General features: G+C 48.3%; 5 protein-coding genes across 5 annotated transcripts; 3 read left to right on the plus strand and 2 right to left on the minus strand.

Moving 5' to 3' along the window:
• Window positions 1–94: 94 nt before the first annotated feature.
• Window positions 95–9439, minus strand: LCP9604111_887 (uncharacterized protein; the record flags this gene model as incomplete). Its single annotated transcript, XM_039072594.1, has 8 exons — window positions 95–3197; window positions 3245–5025; window positions 5078–5735; window positions 5795–5847; window positions 5911–5927; window positions 6924–9223; window positions 9292–9300; window positions 9357–9439. 8 exons carry the CDS (start codon window positions 9437–9439, stop codon window positions 95–97), a joined length of 8004 nt encoding a protein of 2667 aa, XP_038933435.1.
• A 629-nt stretch (window positions 9440–10068) lies between these two features.
• ubaA (E1 ubiquitin-activating protein ubaA) lies at window positions 10069–13412 on the plus strand (the record flags this gene model as incomplete). Its single annotated transcript, XM_039072605.1, has 5 exons — window positions 10069–10074; window positions 10130–10218; window positions 10280–10365; window positions 10427–13208; window positions 13274–13412. 5 exons carry the CDS (start codon window positions 10069–10071, stop codon window positions 13410–13412), a joined length of 3102 nt encoding a protein of 1033 aa, XP_038933436.1.
• A 439-nt stretch (window positions 13413–13851) lies between these two features.
• LCP9604111_889 (glutathione S-transferase family protein) lies at window positions 13852–15103 on the plus strand (the record flags this gene model as incomplete). Its single annotated transcript, XM_039072616.1, has 5 exons — window positions 13852–13857; window positions 13918–14086; window positions 14143–14229; window positions 14286–14464; window positions 14522–15103. The coding sequence occupies 5 exons, from the start codon at window positions 13852–13854 to the stop codon at window positions 15101–15103; spliced, it is 1023 nt and encodes a 340-aa protein (XP_038933437.1).
• Window positions 15104–15752: 649 nt separating this feature from the next.
• On the minus strand, window positions 15753–17943 carry LCP9604111_890 (calcium-binding mitochondrial carrier protein; the record flags this gene model as incomplete). The annotated part of the gene is made up of 8 exons (XM_039072627.1): window positions 15753–16272; window positions 16330–16362; window positions 16415–16518; window positions 16580–16641; window positions 16695–17311; window positions 17388–17595; window positions 17678–17758; window positions 17814–17943. The coding sequence occupies 8 exons, from the start codon at window positions 17941–17943 to the stop codon at window positions 15753–15755; spliced, it is 1755 nt and encodes a 584-aa protein (XP_038933438.1).
• A 461-nt stretch (window positions 17944–18404) lies between these two features.
• ssn8 (cyclin-dependent protein serine/threonine kinase regulator SSN8) lies at window positions 18405–19433 on the plus strand (the record flags this gene model as incomplete). Its single annotated transcript, XM_039072638.1, has 3 exons — window positions 18405–18564; window positions 18625–18834; window positions 18889–19433. 3 exons carry the CDS (start codon window positions 18405–18407, stop codon window positions 19431–19433), a joined length of 915 nt encoding a protein of 304 aa, XP_038933439.1.
• Between the last annotated feature and the right edge of the window lie 546 nt (window positions 19434–19979).

Here is a 19979-nt window from a genome sequence, read left to right on the forward strand (position 1 = left end):
TTCTTCTAGATATCTCTTACTTCAGAACTCTCTCACTTTAGATATTTCTCAATTTAGTATCTCGTTGTAGTATCCCATCCTTCACAACTCATTCTTAAGCCCACATGGCCTTGAACTTGTTATCAAACTCGGCGTGCAGTTCTTTGAAGGCCTTGGCAACCAAGAACATGGATCGGTAAGAATTATCCACTGGCTCTTGCGTATTTTTAGAGCTGAGCCCGTTGCTCGCATCTTTGGAAGCATTGATGGCTTCATCCTCAATTTCATCATCTTCATCATCCATCTCATCCTCCCAGCTATCAATCACAACCTTCTTCGCCCGGGGCCGAGAGGTGGGGACGGGGGCAGCAGACGCCTGCTTGTTGTCTAGTTTGACGTCCATCTTTCCAGCATTTTCAGCCTCAATCTGATCAACGGCCTTATCATCCACGAGATTTTCGTAATCGTCGCCTCCGCCAGCAACATCGAGCATGTCTGCACCGATATTGCTTCCAGGCTTGAGGAAGCCCTCAATGCTAGTCTTAATGGTAGCCAGAGTCAATGAGAAGTCGTTCAGCACAAACCAGATGTCTCCGCGACGGATGCGGTTTGCAGTCTCCAACTGAGAAACATTTCCGTGCTTGAAGAAGTCATACAGGTATGCATTGAGAGGGATGGCGTTCTCGTTGGGATCAACAGCCACATATGGAATGACGGAATCCTCAATCCAAACGCCACTGCGAACCATCTGACTGAGTTCGAAGACAGTACTGCATTGGTCTCCGTTTCCTGAAAGGGCGAAGAATGGTGATATGATTGATGGGGAGATGTGGTCAAACTGCGAGAACCCGAGTTGCTCGCAGGAACTTTCTCCACCGCACTTGATCCCACTGAATGGTAGCGAACAGTCTGGTTCCTTGATATGCTGCTCGACAAAAGTGGAGAAATAGCCAGTGTAGACATCTAGGACCTGTCTGTTGTGAGCACGTAGGGCGGAGGCTGCTTTTCTCGGTAAAGGTGGAAGAGCCACGATCGAGGAAGGCTTCTTTTCCGCGTTTTGGAACCGTTCCAAGGTGGACTCTCGCAGGGGAATACGCCCGAAAAGGTGGGCCATGACCAGCATCAGAGTTTCAAGAGTCTTTTTTGGCTTTGTCTCTATGTCCTGACAGAGATCTTGGAGGTATCCCGAATTCAGTAGGGCATGGAAAGCAAAACTAGAATTCTCTGTGTAGTACAGATGAGAGATACAGCCCGCAAAATTCACAGCCATACCTGTACTGCTAAGAAGATTGTTTCGTCGGAGGTATTCGATAGAGAATCGGAGATGGTGGAGCACCGTCTGCTTCATCTCAGGGCCACCGAGGTGAATGCGAGAACTTGAGAGGATCGAATTGATTGATTTCACGGCAGACGGAGCTTGCTTTGATCCATATAGCAAGATGAACAACCGTAGAACCAAGCTTGTCGTAATGGGGAAATGTCCACTGAGACTTGGGAGTCTCGAACTCATCAGTCGTTGCACCTTGGATGGTGGGACCTGCTGGAAAACAACATTTCCCAGGACATCGAATCCACGGCGACCTGCTCTTCCGGCGGCTTGGCGGAAATTCAGGGCTGTCAAGAAAATGGAATCGCCTGAAAAAACGACTGTCTTACAAGGCATGTTGATACCCAAAGCCAAAGTTCCAGTTGCAATAACGACACGTAAAAAGCCTTTCCTAAAGAGGATCTCACAAACTTGACGGTACTTGCGATTCATACCAGCATGGTGGACACCAATTCCTCGCTCTAGGGCATCTATCAACCATTGAGGCACCGAGCGCCACTGCAACTGCTTGGAATAAACAAGGAACTCGGAAGCGGGTACTTTCTTGAAGTCAGCCAAATGGAATCCATCCACAGGCCTCTTCGGATCAAAGAGATCAAGCCAGCCGAAATCGGTAGATGCTGATTCTTTGGCTTGCTCTGCCTTGGAAATTGGCTCTTCGTCAGCGTTTCCACTTGTTTTCTTCTTGGTAGCCCTTTCAAGCTTCTTCTTTGCTGACAGCTTGGATGTCTTCCATACTTCCCATTTGGCAATCTTGGATTTCCATACCGGACTCTCTTCTTTCCATTTTGTCTCGGCATTTTGTAGCTGTGTCAACAGCGATTGGCATATATCTTCACATCTACCGCGGTCATAATTGAAGAATAGCGCGGGGAGGGCATTCTGAGCGTGTAACGAGGCGATCAAAGGGAGGGTTGTGTCGACCAGGTTCCCGTGTAGGGTGCCAGATAGGCCATTCATCCGAGACACCTGTTTCGATAAGTCCTTTTCTTTCTCGACTACAAACCCTGTTGGGTGTTCGAGATGGAGTAAAAGTGTCTCAAATGGAGATTCCCGGTCTTTCATCCACTCCCCTAACAACTTTTTCAGTTGTCCCTGCCACTCTATGACATGTACTTTTTGGATGACAGTATTCGAGAAAAAGATGGATGGATCCAGAGATGGATCAACAGGGAACTGCTTTGTTTGAAGGTCCTTCATTGCTTTCCAGAGGGTGAAGCAGTCACGTGGCTCAAAGTCAAGATCATCTGGTATCGATCTGGTGCGGTCCAAAAGGCTAGTGACAGGATGAACGAACGTCATATCATCTGCTCCATCGAGGCCCAAACGGGCCAAGCTAGGAGTGCTGGAAAACCCTTTGAACGAGAAGTCACCATGGGGCTGGTACACGTACTTCCGCAAGTCCGAATAACGGTGGTGATGCTGGATCATTTTGAGGTCAAATCCATTGCTTCTCTGGGCAAAATCAAGCCAGTTGTAGAATTCCTGGGGATTTCCGACGGTAGCCGAGAGTGCTATAATTGGGCATGGGGACATCAGAAGCAGTTGTTCCCAAACGACACCATCATCGGCCTGGCCAATGCAATGAATCTCATCAAAAATGATACGCCTCAAGCGGGGAGTCCATGCATTGGCGTTCGAGGGATTAAGCAGCATGATCTGAAGAATCTGGGGCACCGTGATGAGAATTTGGCATCCCTGAGGATTATTGATGCGGTAGTCTCTTGTGTGGATGGCCCAAACCGATTTCCCGCTGGTTTTGGCTGGGAAGGTTTTGGAAAATCGGGCTTGCACCTCAGCTGCGATCTGATTGACAAGAGCTTTTGTGGGGGCAACATAAACAAGAATTCCATCGTTATCTTCTTTCAAAATCTGTCTCATCGCATAGAAGCTGACGAATATTAGCATAACTCTCAATCAGGAAAAATTGCGACTTACGAAATAAATGTTTTTCCTGCACTCGTTGGGGCCACGATGAATGCGCTCTTCTTTGCATCGATCTGGTCCAGAACTTCACGCTGCCAGCGGTCGGGCGCAAAATCAGGCGTCCGGGAGTCGGGCAATGAGTCTATGCTGCGCTCCATGAAAGGCCCACCATGTAGAAGCTGGAATTCAACTGGGCTCATCTCAATACTCATGCTGGGTGCTGCTTTAGGAATTTTGAACGCCGGGAAAGATAGTTTCTGTTCACTATCGGCATGAAGCTGGGCAGCTGGCAAACCAAGTACTTCACAGACAGTCGAGACATATGCGACAATATCGGATGAGATACCCTGCTTGATTTTCACAAGAGAAGTGACGATCTCCCAAATGCGTGTCACGATCAACATATGCTTTTTATTCTGCGGATTTATGCGTTCGAAAAAGAGAAGGCGTAGCAATGTATCAATCATGCAAGTCAGAATTTCGGGCTCCAGAACCTGTCGACTGTCTTTAGGTAGACTAGTTAAGTATCCGTTGAGCTTCGTAAAACGAGTCACAAGATCATCGATGAGAGAAAATTCGTCATTGTACACGTTTTTCCACTTCTGTCTCTGTTTTTGAGTGACTTCCATTGCTTTTTGATGAACGAAAGCTGCGGCCATCTCTTTGGTGGATGGTTTACCAGATTTGGAGTGAGATTTCTTGTCTGATTTCGAGGTCGTCGGGTGGGTTCCAACGTCTCTGCTTGCCGAAGGAGTTTGGTGAGACTTCTGACGTGAACTACTGGAAGATTCGACAACAATCGGCTCTGGTTGTGATCCAGAGAGACTTGCAGCATAATCTCTCATCTCGGCCATAAAACGCTGGTTTCGTTTGTGGTTTCGCTCAACCTCTTGGGGGGTTAGGATGACTTTCTTTTGATCAAGGGGCCTGGAGCTATGCCAGTGGCTATCTTCTTTGAACTCCTTGAAAACTTGCGAATCACTCTTCGCATCGGCAGATTCATCGACTACGAGCTGGACAGGCTCCAGAATTTTATCGAAGACTGCATTGCTAAATGGAAGCACCTTTTCAAAGCCATGATAAGGCTTAGAGATAATTCCGTGAGTGGTATGTTCCAAGGGAGCGGGAGCTCCCCCAATCGCTTCACATTGCAGTGTTGTTCCACAAATGCGGTCCACCAGAGACGCAAGAGTGTTGAACGGGGATTGTGTGGCCGATGAAATTACTGTTTGGATGCCGAGTTTCTCGACCATCCACTGGACTCCGAAGAACAATGTTCCGTCCACGAGGTCAGACAGGTCGCAAGGTAGGCTATGGTCGCTCATTTCTTTCTCCCAAAGCTTCGAGCTGAGCAAAGCATTCGCGGTTTTCACGAATTCATTGAAAAACTTCAAGTTTTTGGGTACAGTTGTTGTTTGGATTGATCGATCCGACAGTTGCGTGTTTTGTAAAAGTACAATGTGCAAAAGCATAGACTGTGCTCCAATCTTATTTTCGAGGCTATCCGTCACGCTACCCAAAAGCATGGAGCTAAGCGTAGCAACCACCAGACATTGGCGCTGCGACAGCTCGGGCTTCTCAAGAAGTGCCTGTTGAAGAAAGTTATCTGTTTGAGCCTGGTTTGACGATTCGTTTTTGATGGAATCGTAGTCCAGCGCATCCTCCGCTTGGTCTTGGCTGTCCTCAATATCCAATTGGGAGAGGGAATTCCACAATTGATCGGGATCGTCTGTTTCAGGGCCAGTCGATAAGGGATTCGTTTTTATGGAGCTTTCAATCACCATTGCCATGACCTGCGTATATTGTGAGTACAGAGCTTGGTCTTCTGCAGCTGAAAAGACCTACCTTGGTGTCACGGAACTCAAGACTATTGATGAGAGCAATGTTGTATCCGTGGACAACGAACCAGTAGATCATCGCGCGGAGCTTGAACCTTGAGATCTCGCCTCGCTTATCGACAAAAGAACCTTTCTGGTCACCATCTTCGAGATCGCTGCTGTCAGAATCACTTTCAGAATCGCTGCTGTCGATATCACTAGCAATATCATCCTTGTTTTGCTCGGAAGAAGCACCATCGTGACACATGAACAAATAGGCCCCCGAACTTATCAGATGAGCTTTAAACTCATCGGACTGGAAGTTATCAAACCTCAGAACCTGGAAGTATCGCGATGGTTGGACGCGAATAGACACAAGATGCTGTATGATCGCCTCTCGGGCAAGGAGGTACCTCGCGTGGAGGTCTCTGTGAACTCCCTTGGGAATGCATAATGAGGCATTCTCGGCGAAAAAGACAATCTCGAAGAAACACTTGCGCTGTTGAAGCTTTTGTAACAACTTCTCGGCAAGGTAAGTCGCATGCAAGACCTGGAAACCAGGGTTGAAATCAAGTTTGTCGTTGGAAAAGCATTCGAGCAGAAGCGAATCTCCTTCGATTATGAAAAGCTCGTCACCAACAAAGTCACCGACGAGGTCAACGACCCGAGAGTCTAGGTTATTGTACCTTTGTTTAATCATTAGTAAAATCGAGCGAAGTCCGAAAGCTGCAAAGCCAGTGCTCACCAATCTAGCACAACATGGCGATCCATTATCTTCTCAATATTTGCGGGGGTCGCCTAGATGGCTGGATATAAATTAGTAGTGTCAAGACCGGAGGATCGGCATTTTGAGCGACGAACAGGATGAACCAGGTAAGCTAAGCTAGAGCAAGGGAAACAATGTGTGGCACAAAGAAGGAGAAGATGGTAAAATAGAAATTTGGGATGGCCTTCAGGGAAAATATGAAATGCAAACGTTCAGAAGGAGGGGCATTAAACAGGATATATTGGGAATGTGTTGGGCATGTGCTCAGTCGACTCAAGATCCAACAAACCGCTTACCTATGATATTCAGTGTGATGGGGCTCTGACTCATTGCCTCTAATACTCTTTTTGGCGGCGTAAAGACAGTATCTAGAATAGTTGGGCTCTTGATTTCTTTGGGTTTACAATTGTGAAGGGATTTTGGGCAGAAAAGCCAATGACCGCCTTCTCCAGTATACGATGTACGGCAGTATACAACATCCAGGATAGATCAAGAGCAGACATCCGATATTTGATATTTGTGAAATGTCGAAAGCCATAGCATGGGCCAAGATATTGTATATTCTTGTAGCATTTTCGGGGGCTTGGCAATGGACTCCGATTTTGTTCCGACTGGGTAACTCAAAAGCCCACGGAATGCTTCAACGGCTAGTTGGAAGCGTAATGCATTTTATTTTCCTACTTGATATGATTTGATAAATATTTCGAGACATCCAAAGGCTCCAAGTTCCACAAAAAATTATGGGCAGTTATAAGTCACAAGTCAAGGGATATGTGTGATATTTCTGTTAATAAAGAAATAAGCAACGCATTCCTTCTCTCCTGCGGCTGGTTTTCATGGAGATCCCCGACAGACACATGACCTCATCTCGCGGCAATGGATTAACTGAATTCGATTTGGCTTTGCGAAGACCACCACGAACAAATAGTGCAAAGAAATGAGAGGGGAAAAACGATACACGCAATGTCCAGACTCCCATCAACCGTCCCAATCACCCAATTCCCTTGGGAATAAACGCCAATTCCTCGCTAGGAAGGTACTCGTAAACGAAGCACACAAAAAAAAAAGACCTGTTAGGAATGGGCCGCTTGGGAACATTATAGCATACCGGCGAAACCCACATTCGTCTCGTGTCCGAAGCCGCTGCGAAGGCTGCCGAAATCTAGTTTCATGAGCAGACGATCTACCCCCGCTGCTTTATGGGGCACGTAATGACTGAACCCGGGGCTCGTGCTGTCATCAACGTGCCGGGAACCAGGCCACATATGACCGAAGTTCGTTGCTAGTTCCACGGGTCCTTTGCCTTCTCCCGAGCGACTATCGTCAATGTCCCGCAGGGTCCCAACGAGATTCTTAATACCCGTCTCGACATCGTTTCGAGTGGTACGTAACTCTTCCCATACATCGCGTTCTTCCTGGGCATAATCCACCAACGCGTCTTCCACGCCTTCATCTGTTTCTAGATCCATGTTGCGTTGGATGGTTTCCAACCGGATCACAAGGGCGACGAAGCGGTCGATATTTGTGAGTAGTCCTCTCATGGTGTTTGTGAAGGGTAGTTCAGTCAAAAAGAGGGACTGGACCAGCGATGACAAGTGCCGCCGGTGTGCAACCGTGAGAGCCTCGGGATCGTGCCGTCCCATGGTCTGTTGGCCAGACTCGGGGAAGTCTCTGGTCGGAATCTGGTTAGGAGACACTGTCTTGGAACTATGCTGCGATTTAGAAGAGGATGCGGTTCCAGGTCGGGACCCAGGGGCTGATGCTGTAGATGAAGAGCTTCCTTCAATCCATTGGCGAAGGTGCTGCCACGACTCATTGACAACATCTCCTTGGAAAAAGCCACCGATCTCGGAAAGCATAAATAGACATGCACTTCCTGTGGCCCAGATATGACGCATTTGGCGAACACGGGCATTATCTCTATCTCTTCTTGCCTTTAGCTTTGCTTGGCCAAAGATACTGTTGCTTCTGGGCGGTCCCCATGGCGTAGGGTAGTTTCGCCGCAACGGAGTTCGTTTCCAAAGATCCCCAAGCCGGATTTGAGCCCGCCGTATTCCCAGGAGATAAGAATGAATCTTAGAATATATGACAATATCAGAGCTCGAGATGAACAGGTCTAGAGGAGCTCGGATATGTGAAGTGAGGGTTGTCGGCGTGGGGAAGAGCAGGTCTTCAAATGAGACCTTTGAGATTTTGGATAATAAGTTGGGAGTTTGGGCAGGCGTCATCGGTCGGCCACTTTTGCGGCCACTAATGGACAGAGAAAGAAGGTCCCGGGCAAGTTCAAGTTCTTCGTCGGCCGGGTCCTCCTCCTTTTCCAGCGAGAAAAGCTCTGCCCATGCTTCAGCTAGAGCAGCTGTGACATCACCTTCTTTGACGGTAAGGACGTCAGGTTTTCCCAAAGGACGAGTCGCTGATGGGCCTCGGCGTCGGCTTTCCTCAATGCGGGAATCTGCATGTGCTACAAGAGCTACCGCAAACTCCCCTCGTCCTAGTAAAAGGAAATTGTGAAGCAAAGTAAGAATTTCTAGAATTTTTGGGAGGGGCAACAATTTCGACAAGGTTGATTGAGAAAGGGAAAGGCGAATGGAGTCAACGGCGGTAGTCAGTTTTGAAGGCGAAATTGGTGATTTCAGGCCTGCAAGTTGCTCGATGTGCTCCCGATATAACGTAACCGGCGCAGTAGAGGTTCCTGCTATTGAGGTTTTCCGTTTCGCCCGGATATGATTGAGAGATTTACCAATGAATAGTATTGAGCCTGCTGTTTGTGCTGTGACAAAATTTGGGAGCAATCGGACGTTTATGCTGAATTGTGCCTCGTCATTCTCCTTTTCGGTATCCTCTTGGATAAAAAAGTCCTCCTTCCCGTAGATGGGAAGATTCCCATAAAGTAACCACATCGAAAGCTGTTTCATCCATGCTGTCTCAGCCGTTGTCGCTAATTGCAGGGCCATGTCTTTGATATCGAGATATCCTGTTTGAGCTTCGGTCCGCAGGTGATCTATGAGCGCTGCCCCCGTGGAGCCATGCAAAGGTTCGGTGTTTTTCCTTTCTGGTTGAATGAACCGGATAATAGTCCAGAGCCATTCCATGCGCCGCGTCCATGGTGCGAACTCTCCCACGATAGTCGACAATGGGACAATACCATACCCTCCGACATATCCGCTGTCCTCGGCAAGGATTGCCCTCTCAACCTCCAGTATCTTCTTCTGGAATTCACCTAGATGCGTTCCAATAACAGCTGTGGAGACTGAGCGGCATATAACTGATGGACTCGCAGAGGATATATCGGAGGCATATTTCCGCAGCTGCGCGTGGAGTCGGCTTAGATGGACAACGGAGGCGAGGAGAGCTTTCTCCGGAGGTGAAAGAAGGGGAAAGTCATCTTGAGCGACAGAATTCTCCTTCCTTTGTGTACGGAAGAGGAGGGATGGCTGGCCGGAGAGGGAGAGTAGGATCTCATGGAGCATTCTGACGAGAGTTCCCTATCGGATCCATATCAATCACGAGCTCATCACAGGCGTATATGCAGATAACTCACCTAGGGAAATTCCTTCTCTCCGTTGGACCGTTCTTACGCTGCCAGTATAATAGACCGCGCCCCACGAATTCAAAGCGACACATATGATAAAGCGTTTGACGACGCCAAGCTTCGCGTTGACGCCGAGGCGCGTCAAACGTGACGTGTGAAATAGTAGGCTTCAGAACCAATCGGAGAAGATAGAGGTGGTTTTCATTCTCCAGAGTCGACCCCAATATTATCTAGATATCACAGCTTCCAACTCTCAACAAGACACTCTGTGACTCGAGAACAGTAGCTCCCATGGAAGAATCGCGGGGCTAAAGGCCAATCGTCGTCTCACCGCCCGTTAGTCATCTCTTAGCTGTCGGCCCCTCTTACGTCGGTCCCTCTCTCGATCTCTCTCATACTCTTTACTGACTTGTCCTTTACTTATTCGCACCTCCTACCTTACACAGTGTTCCATTTTCTCTTTTCTTTCATAAACCTCTATCGTCCGTCGATTGCGCTCGGATTTTGCTACTCTTCTACGTGCTCGTTGAGCTAGGTACCTGGTACGCTAGGCGTTGCAACTTGATTTATCATCACTATTGAAAGACTTGCTCTATCGCAAGGCTTTCACCTCCTGACTTTCATCATTCCTTCAAACATTCCTGTTCGAGACGCGGCTAAGCCCGGAAAGCGCAGAGCCTCTGAACACGACGTCGTCGGAGCTCGGCCAGAGAAAAGAACCATGACGGTATGATTAGTCTTGATCTTAGAGATAAGATTGCCACTAATATATCTTACCAAAGGACATTAAAATGCAGGTCGAGAACCCCCAAGAAACCATCGAAGCTATCAAGCATGGGGAGATCGACGAATCATTGTACAGTCGACAGCTGTAAGCCCCCCGCATCCCTCTTATGACATACAGATCCCGAGTATGTGCTGACACCTTAGAGATACGTTCTTGGTCACGAAGCCATGAAGCGCATGGGATCTTCCAATGTTCTGATTGTAGGTCTCAAGGGCTTGGGCGTGGAAATCGGTATGTGATTCAACTATTAATCAAGCCTCGATTTCATCCCGACGTCTGATTGTCTCCATAGCCAAGAACATCGCCCTCGCCGGTGTCAAATCCCTCACCCTATACGACCCCGCAGCAGTCGCTATCTCGGATCTTTCTTCGCAGTTTTTCCTTCAGCCAGAGGACGTCGGCAAGCCCCGTGCTGAAGTTACCGCCCCGAGAGTCGCCGAGTTGAACTCCTACGTTCCCGTTACAGTCCATGAGGGCCAGAGCCTCGTGGGCGATCTCGAACGACTAAAGCACTACCAGGCAGTGGTGCTCACACAGACACCTTTGAAGGAGCAACTGGTGATTGCTGACTTCTGCCACAAGAACAACATCTACCTTACAATTACAGACACATTCGGTCTCTTTGGTTATATCTTCAATGACTTTGGAAAGAACTTCACTGTGGGTGATCCCACCGGTGAAGAGCCTGCTGGTGGAATTGTGGCGGCTATCAATGAAGAAGGGTTGGTTTCGGCGCTCGATGAGACAAGGCATGGACTCGAGGATGGTGACTTTGTCACTTTCACTGAAGTCAAGGGCATGGATGGCTTAAACAACAGTGATCCTCGCAAAGTTACTGTGAAAGGTCCCTATACTTTCACCATTGGTGACGTGTCTGGTCTAGGATCCTACGAGGGTGGTGGTCTATTCGCTCAGGTCAAGATGCCCAAGTTCATTGATTTCCAGCCACTAGAGGATCAACTTAAAAAGCCCGAGCTTCTCATGTCCGACTATGCCAAGTTTGACCGGCCACAACAATTGCACATTGGTATCCAGGCTCTTCATAAGTTCGCGGAGACTCATGATGGCCAATTACCTCATCCCCACAATGATAGCGACGCCCAGGAGGTTCTGAAGATCGCTAACGATCTTGCTGCTACTGATGAGGAAAAAGTCGAACTGGATGAGAAGATAATAAAGGAGCTGAGCTACCAGGCCCGCGGTGACCTGAACCCATTGGCAGCTTTCTTCGGTGGTATCGCCGCCCAGGAAGTTCTGAAGGCTGTCTCCGGCAAGTTCAGTCCTATTCATCAGTGGTTGTACTTTGACTCTTTGGAGTCTTTGCCCTCATCAGTCACTCGATCTGAAGAAAGCTGCAAGCCTCTTGGTACCCGCTACGATGGGCAAATTGCGGTGTTTGGCAAGGAATACCAAGACAAACTTGCCAATGTCACCGAATTTTTGGTCGGTTCTGGTGCTATCGGTTGTGAGACGCTGAAGAATTGGGCTATGATGGGTCTGGGTACGGGTCCGAAAGGAAAGCTTTACGTCACCGACATGGACCAGATTGAGAAGAGCAATCTTAACCGGCAATTCCTCTTCCGTACCAAGGACGTCGGCAGACTCAAGAGTGAATGCGCGTCTGCGGCCGCTCAAGCAATGAACCGAGAATTGAAAGACAAGATTGTCACTCTTCGTGATCGCGTCGGTGCCGACACTGAACATGTATTCAATGAGGATTTCTGGAACGGCCTTGATGGTGTGACAAACGCTTTAGACAACGTCGATGCACGGACATATGTTGATCGCCGCTGTGTCTTCTTCCGCAAGCCATTGCTGGAGAGTGGTACCCTGGGCACCAAGTGTAACACTCAGGTCGTTCTTCCTTTCATCACGGAGTCCTACTCTAGCTCTCAGGATCCCCCGGAGAAGTCATTCCCTATGTGTACTCTGAAGAGCTTCCCGAACCGCATTGAGCACACCATTGCATGGGCACGGGATGTCTTCCAAACCTACTTCGTTGGTCCCCCTGAATCAGTCAACATGTACCTCTCTCAACCCGACTACATTCAGCAGACCCTCAAGCAAGCGGGTAATGAGAAGCAAACCTTGGAGCACTTGCGTGACTTCTTGGTCACTGAAAAACCTCTAACTTTCGATGATTGTATTGTGTGGGCTCGCCAACAATTTGAAGCGCAGTACAATAACGCGATCCAGCAGCTTCTCTACAACTTCCCCCGAGATTCCAAGACATCATCCGGTCAACTATTCTGGTCTGGACCTAAGCGCGCCCCTACACCCTTGAAGTTCGACAGCACTAATCCAACTCATCTTGGATTTGTTATTGCCGGTGCTAACCTCCATGCGTTCAACTACGGCATCAAGAACCCCGGTGCGGACAAGGACTATTACCGCAGGGTAGTTGATGACATGATTGTTCCCGAGTTCACTCCCAGCTCGAATGTCAAGATTCAGGCCAATGAAAACGACCCTGATCCGAATGCGCAGCCAGCTGGTTTGTCCAATGACGAGGAGGAAATCCAGAAATTGGTCGCATCTCTTCCCTCGCCCAAGTCTCTTGCTGGTTTCCGCTTGCAGCCAGTTGAGTTTGAGAAGGATGATGACACCAATCACCACATCGACTTCATCACCGCGGCTAGCAACCTCCGTGCAGACAACTACGAGATCCCTCAGGCGGACCGACACAAGACCAAATTTATCGCTGGAAAGATCATCCCGGCGATTGCCACAACTACTGCCCTAGCCACCGGTCTTATTGGCCTCGAACTGTACAAGATTGTTGACGGCAAGGACGACATCGAGCAGTACAAGAACGGCTTTGTTAATTTGGCCCTTCCGTTCTTTAGCTTCAGTGAGCCGATTGGTAGCGAAAAGGGCAAGTATCAAGGCAAGCAAGGCGAGGTCACAATTGACAAGCTCTGGGACCGATTCGAGGTGGAAGACATCCAGCTTCAGGAGTTCCTCGACTTCTTCGCCGAGAAGGGTTTGGACATCACCATGGTCAGCTCTGGAGTCAGCTTGTTGTATGCAAGCTTCTATCCCCCATCGAAGGTCAAGGATCGCCTTCCTCTACCGTGAGTATCTTCTCTTCTATAGCTACCCCATGCGTGAGTTAGATTACTGACATTGTACCTTGCAGTATGAGCAAGCTTGTGGAGCACGTCAGTAAGAAGCCAGTCCCCGAGCATCAGAAGAATATAATCTTCGAGGTGACCGCCGAGGACCAGACAGAAGAGGATGTCGAGGTTCCCTACGTGATGGTCAAGCTCACAAAATAAGGCGATTAGAATCTACGAAAAGCCGGTTGGCTGCATATTGCTAGTACAATAGGTAGATTTCATGACTATTCCACTCTCCACAGACTCTATATGAGTACAAATATGTGTAGAATGACCAGTGTAAACCACCTGTGTACAAATCAATATCAAATCGCTCAAGGCTGTGCCAAGACCATCCAGATCGCTTTGTCAAAGCTGATCGATCTTCCGATAAGCAAATCTGACTCAGCATTTGGTCATGCCCGGGGACGTCATGACCCCGCGAAGACGACATTTGTATTCTTTCTATATATAAGAGTGAATTCCACTGTGTCTGCCGCTTATGTTCTTTACTCTTCTGAGATCCCAACCATTGAAGTGTATTCTACGCGCAGGGCCTCTTCGTACAGTTCACCATAGCTTTGTGTTCCCCACAGTACCAATCATCTACTCCCGCAATATGGCTGTAAGAAACACAAAACACGGCCACAACAGCTCTCTTGGCTACGCTAACTTATATTTCAAGACCGTAAATTCCATGAAAATCACCGATTGGGTGAAACCCGGCGACAAGTCGGGCGAGTTCAAGCGTCAGCAATCCATCTTTCGGAACTGGATCTCTAGGGAGGCTGGAGCCCAATTCCCTCCAGAGAAGGGCCGGTACCATCTTTATGTCTCTTATGCCTGTCCTTGGGGTATGAAAGAACTTCCAATTGACTGGCCACTCGATCGGTGACTAATTATCTACTAGCTCACCGGACTCTAATTACTCGGAAGCTCAAGGGCCTCGAGGACATCATCTCCTTCACTTCGGTGCATTGGCATCTTGGGGCAGAAGGTCAAATTTATCTCATGAGTTGTGGGGAAATAGCATTGTTCTAACTCATATCTTAGGTTGGCGATTTGCTACTCCCGATGAGAAACTGCCCGGGGAGAACACTATTCCCGATCCTCTACACCCAGACTTCACCCATATCCGACAAGTCTATTTCTCCAATGATCCAGACTACTCGGGCCGGTTCACCGTCCCAGTTCTCTTCGACAAGAAGACCAAGCTGATCGTAAGCAACGAGGTATGAAACAATCTTCCCAAAGAAGACATTTCCAATTTCATATTCTTACAAAACCAGAGCTCCGAAATCATCCGCATGCTTTACCATGAATTCGACGATCTTCTCCCAGAGGAATACAAGAAAATCGACCTCTTCCCCAAGGCTCTACAAGCCGAGATCGAAGCCTCCAACGACTGGATCTACAACGACATCAATAATGGCGTTTACAAATCTGGCTTCGCGACCACGCAAGAAGCATACGAGAAAGCCGTAACAACACTCTTCTCCTCGCTAGACAAGGTCGAAGATCACCTCGCTAAGCAGCAAGCAGCCTCGAAGCCGTATTTCTTCGGCGACAAGATCACCGAGGCTGATATCAGACTCTACACCACCATCGTTCGGTTCGACCCAGTCTACGTGCAGCATTTCAAGTGCAATCTGCGTGATATCCGCTCCGGATTCCCCGCTATTCACCGCTGGGTGCGCAAGCTGTATTGGGAGATCCCTGCTTTCCGGGATACGACGGACTTCGAGCATATCAAGTTCCATTATACTAAAAGTCACAAGCAGATTAATCAATTTGCTATCACACCTCTGGGGCCTGTGCCGGATATCCTTCCTCAGGATGAGGAGGTTAGGGCTGTGCAGGCGGCTGAATAAGGGTTTGGCCTCGGAAAGGGTGCTTCAGCGATTATGCCCGTTTGCGACTCGCGAACTGAACAATCTAAGAGCAATCTGAGTGTTATCTCAAAGTATGTATTTGTCAATCTGAGTGTTATCTCAAAGTATGTATTTGTCCAAACGTGCAGATTTCCTTGTAATAGTAAAAAAAAATGGGGAATCTAAAAGTCCCGTGGTATTATATCGACGCCTTGCCATGCTGATGTGGTTGATGGTGAGTTTCCCAATGCCCCTGTATCAAAGTTTGGTCAAAAGTACAGTTGTCTCAAGTGAGCGCAACATAAGCAATAAAGTAATAAAAGTTACAATGAAACCTTGTTGATATATGCAGAAAAAAGTCAAATATCGTGATCGATGATCGTTGATATGGCAAAGAGATCAAGAATGAGAATGGGATGCATTTCAGATGCACCCATGAGCCAGGGGGTGGATGTGCCATGCCTTTCAATGGCTTGTGTTGTGGGTATATTGGGACAACGCTTCTAAATTTCAATCCAGTAAATAGCAAAGATCAATCCGAAGGCACCGGAATGAATGCGAAGATCGAGAATCCACGCAAATGGCTAGGTGATGTCCACGGGGATATGCAAGGAGGAAGAGGAAGTGAGGGCTTGTTGGGGCTGGCAGATCATCGTAGGCCGAGAATGCGTTTCGCGTTCTCGTAGACCACGTAGCTGATTGACATGGCCGGTGCCACTTTGAGAAGATTAGGTGTGAGACCTTTGTAAAGACCACGGGGTCCCTCTGCTTTGAGTGTGACGCTTAGGACTTCACCAATCCCTGTGTATGTAGGCGGATGCAAAATCGTGCCTTGAGTTTGAAGTCGAGTGCGGAGAACATTGAGTGGGTAGACAATCGAGGCGCTGAATCCTCCACTCATAGCACCAATTGCACCTGTCGCGAAGTTGCCGAGGGGAACGTCATCCTCATGGCAGCCACAGTCACGAGCCTTTTTAGCTATGAGTGCTCGTTTGAGGTATTCAAATGTCGATAGATCGATTGCGGCGTAGGGGAACATCCCCACAAGGCCAAGCGGTAGTCCTCGGAAGAAGCCAGCCAAGCCATTCTTATTCCATACCTTTCTTGCGGTAGCTGCGATGAGTTGATTGCCTTTCGGGCCACCTTTCACGGTTTCGCATTGCATGCGACTATTGATAACTATGAGCCACAATGCTCTCACAACTCACTTTGGTCGATGTACTCACAATTTTAGGGTATCGAGGGGGTAAACAAAACATCTAGTCACAATCAGAACCGACTTGCCTTTCATAGATAACGCGCAAGACCTACTGGGCAACCATTCCACCAAAGCCACCCGACATGAACTGTGAAGTGGGACGAAGTCGCTTGGGATCATTGTGTCCTTCGAGTTGTGCAAATGCTCGTTTCGCAGACTGTTCTCTGGTCAGTATTCGTCTAGTTGTGTAGGCGAAATCGAATAGCAAGATTACAAACCTCATAGGCACCAAACTTGATCGCAGACTCTGGCATAACCTTTACCACGTTCAAGCCATTGCCTACTTATAGTTAGTCGCTGCCACTTCGAGTCCAGGTTGACAATATGACAAACCTGCGAACAAACTCCGTATTCCTCCAGCCCGCCATAGTTCCTTGAGAGCGCCGAACAATGTTCTGGGATCGTTCCCCACCGCAGTCAACAGGGATCCGTCCTTCGCCGCCTGAACCGTTGATTTGACGCTAGTCTGCGCAATGAGATAGATTTTGAGACGATCGAGGGGGGCGGTGGCCGTCCTTGACACGGCACCCGCCATTCCACCTGCAAGGAAGTAGCCTAATTGAGGGGTATTTTCGGTCAACTTCCGTCCATGATATCGGAAAGACATCCGCATGGCGGTAGTCTGGGGAAGAGGCAGCCATTCCAAATCCAAGTCGGCGTCTAGCGAGACAAATTCATGCTCGAGAACGGGTTCCGGTTTTGAGATATGGCTGGTTTGTGCGTGTGCTGAAGGAAGGAAGGGGGCCAAGGCGGGGAGGGACAAAAAGTTGTACAAAACGTGTTGGATGGCCGGAATACAAGATGAAAGAAACGGATGATTTGTACCTAAACCCTGCAGGTCATTGATGTTGACATCTCCTTCCGGGTTTAGATTGCCCGTGGCCGTATAGTATGAAAGGACTGCGCGTAGGTCGGTCGGGGATTGGAGAGGGAGGAATAGAAGGAAATCCCTAAAAAAAAGAGAAGGGTAAATTTGTTAGCCTAGGATTTTTCAGCCTTCATTGACCAGAGTGAGGATGCGTATACCTCCACTCAGTGTAAGAGATCACGCCGTCATGGTTCTTATCGACTTCCGCGAAAAACCGGTCCAACTTGGCGCTCGAGACTGTGACCCCGGAACGTGAAAAGGCATTCCGCAATTCCATCTTGTCGATTTCTCCGTTTTTATTTCGATCAATGCTCTGGAACATCTGCCATAGTCCGTCCTCGGTGCGGTTGATGAATGCTCGGAATTCTGGTGGTGATTAGGATTGGACCAAATCTTGGCCAGGGCACCCCTTCGCCGAGTGATCCCTAGGTGGTTCTCGTGAGCTTACCGGCTTGGTCGATACGTCCATCACCATTCGTATCCACCTCCCGCGCGACCCTGAGTACCATATCGTCTGCATTTTTTAGAGCTAGAAAGAGATTAGACAAGCGTAGATATAGAGCAAGAAACCAGGTCCAACTCACGATGATCAATTTTCTTTAACCCCTTCTTTAACCCATTCAGGTCGATATGGCCCTCTCGTCGAGTGTCCAAGGTTTCCCAGAGTTTGGCGACTCGTTTGTCGCGTTCATCTTTTGACTCTCCGGATGCCATGATAAAAAAAATTGTTACCGAGCAACCATTATTTTCTTTGATACTTCGTTATAAGAAGTCTTTCGAGCACCCAAGACCCCTAGAAGTTGAGGGGAAGAAGATCGAGGGGAACATAAAAGTATGACGTGAGGTAAAAGGTATGCCCAGCCCTGGAGGTGAACATGGACGGGTAAATGCCCAGGTGATTAATAGACGCCCGGCGATTTGACCGGCTTTGACGCCATCGGATTATCTTGCACGGGACCAGGGCCAAGCCCTACTATCCCTTTTTGGGATTGCAACCTGACCTCATATGAGATGAGATTCTGATGTTGTTGCTTTGTTTTTCTCTGTTTCTTTTCTATTGGCTCTGCATCATCTCATCTCACTTTAATACGTGACCTGGGTCAGCGGGACTTCGGACCATGTCGTGACGGCTTCCAATTTACGAGCGTTGCACTATCAAACATTGAACTTGCAATATGGCAGCCAACTACTGGGCATCATCCCAGCGTCGACACTGGCTATTCTCCAGGGAGAAGTTAGCAGATATCCGTGAAGGATTACGGGAGAAGGATAAAGTTGCCCATTCGCAGTTCCCGCTGCCGGATCAGCGACTATTAAATATCTACTTTAACCAACGTAAGTTTTATCAATATGGTCATTGTTTTAAATGAATGTCGGGCTAATTCAAATCATAAGAGCTTATCAAGCTCGGAAAACGCATGTCCACCAGACAGCAGGCCATTGCGACAGCACAAGTGTATCTGAAGAGATTCTATACCAAGAATGAGATTCGACAGACAAGTCCATACCTTGTACTCACCACAGCCTTCTATCTTGCCTGCAAGATGGAAGAATGTCCACAGCATATCCGCTTTGTGGTCGGCGAAGCGCGCGGTCTGTGGCCAGGTATGCATCCGTATATAAAGCCATAAAAACAGATCATATGCTCACTATATACAGAATTCATTACCCCGGATGTGGCAAAGCTCGGAGAATGCGAGTTTGCCTTAATATCCGAATTGAGCTCGCAACTCATCGTACATCATCCTTATCGGACTTTGTCCGAACTTCAAACCGAACTATCACTCACCTCGGATGAAGTCGCCCTCGCCTGGTCGGTTATCAACGATCATTATCTGACAGATTTACCCCTTTTACACCCACCTCATGTCATTGCTATCATGGCAATCATCGTCGCTGTCGTATTCAAGCCCACCCATTCATCCAACTACCCTGGAACCGGGCAATCGGCTTTGGCAGGCTCTATGAGAGATGGAGGCGGCATGCAGATGCTGGCCGCTTTGTCAGATAAGACTGGATCCGGTCCTCCTCCTAAAATTCAGAAGCTTGTCAGCTGGCTTGCAGAAGGCGAAGTCGATATTAAAGCTGTCATCGAGTGTACACAAGAGCTGGTCTCCTTGTACGAGGTGTGGGAGCAATATAGCGAGAAGAACTGCAAAGAATTGCTCGGGCGGATGGTGAAGAGCAAGAACTTGGACAAATGATCGTGTACCGCATCCTGTACTTTACAAAACCTTTATATACCGGTATCTCAATATTCCTAATCTAGTTTTGACGGGGTTTTTTCCCTTTCGTGGACATTTGTCATTTTTCATTCTCTCTCTACCTAGCAGCATACGACTGGTAAAAGCAACCCGCTTTCTTTATATTCGGTACCCCCCGCATCTCGTCTTAGGCAATCATGAGACGAATCCAAGGATTTCGACGCGATGGTGTTCCAACAGAAAGCTTGTATGAGAGAAAACTGGGGGGAATGCAAGGAAGTGGTTGAACAAGAAACAATCAGATGCTTAATTGGGTCTAATGTGTCTACTATAAAAGTATTCAAACGACGGTGATACCACCGAGGTCCATCGGATTGCATAGTTCGAGCAGACGGGGATTCCGTCTCATCGAAGCTACCAGTGCCAATTGAAACCCAACATACGGGCTTTGATTTAAGAATTACCAAATAGACTGTACAGCGAAGAAGAGAAAGACGTGAAGAAGAGGAAATGGAGGGGGGGTTTATACTCGCAGGTGGGGATGTC

Source organism: Penicillium roqueforti (assembly GCF_015533775.1).
Source record: "Penicillium roqueforti strain LCP96 04111 chromosome Unknown scaffold_01, whole genome shotgun sequence".
Lineage (NCBI taxonomy): Eukaryota > Fungi > Ascomycota > Eurotiomycetes > Eurotiales > Aspergillaceae > Penicillium > Penicillium roqueforti.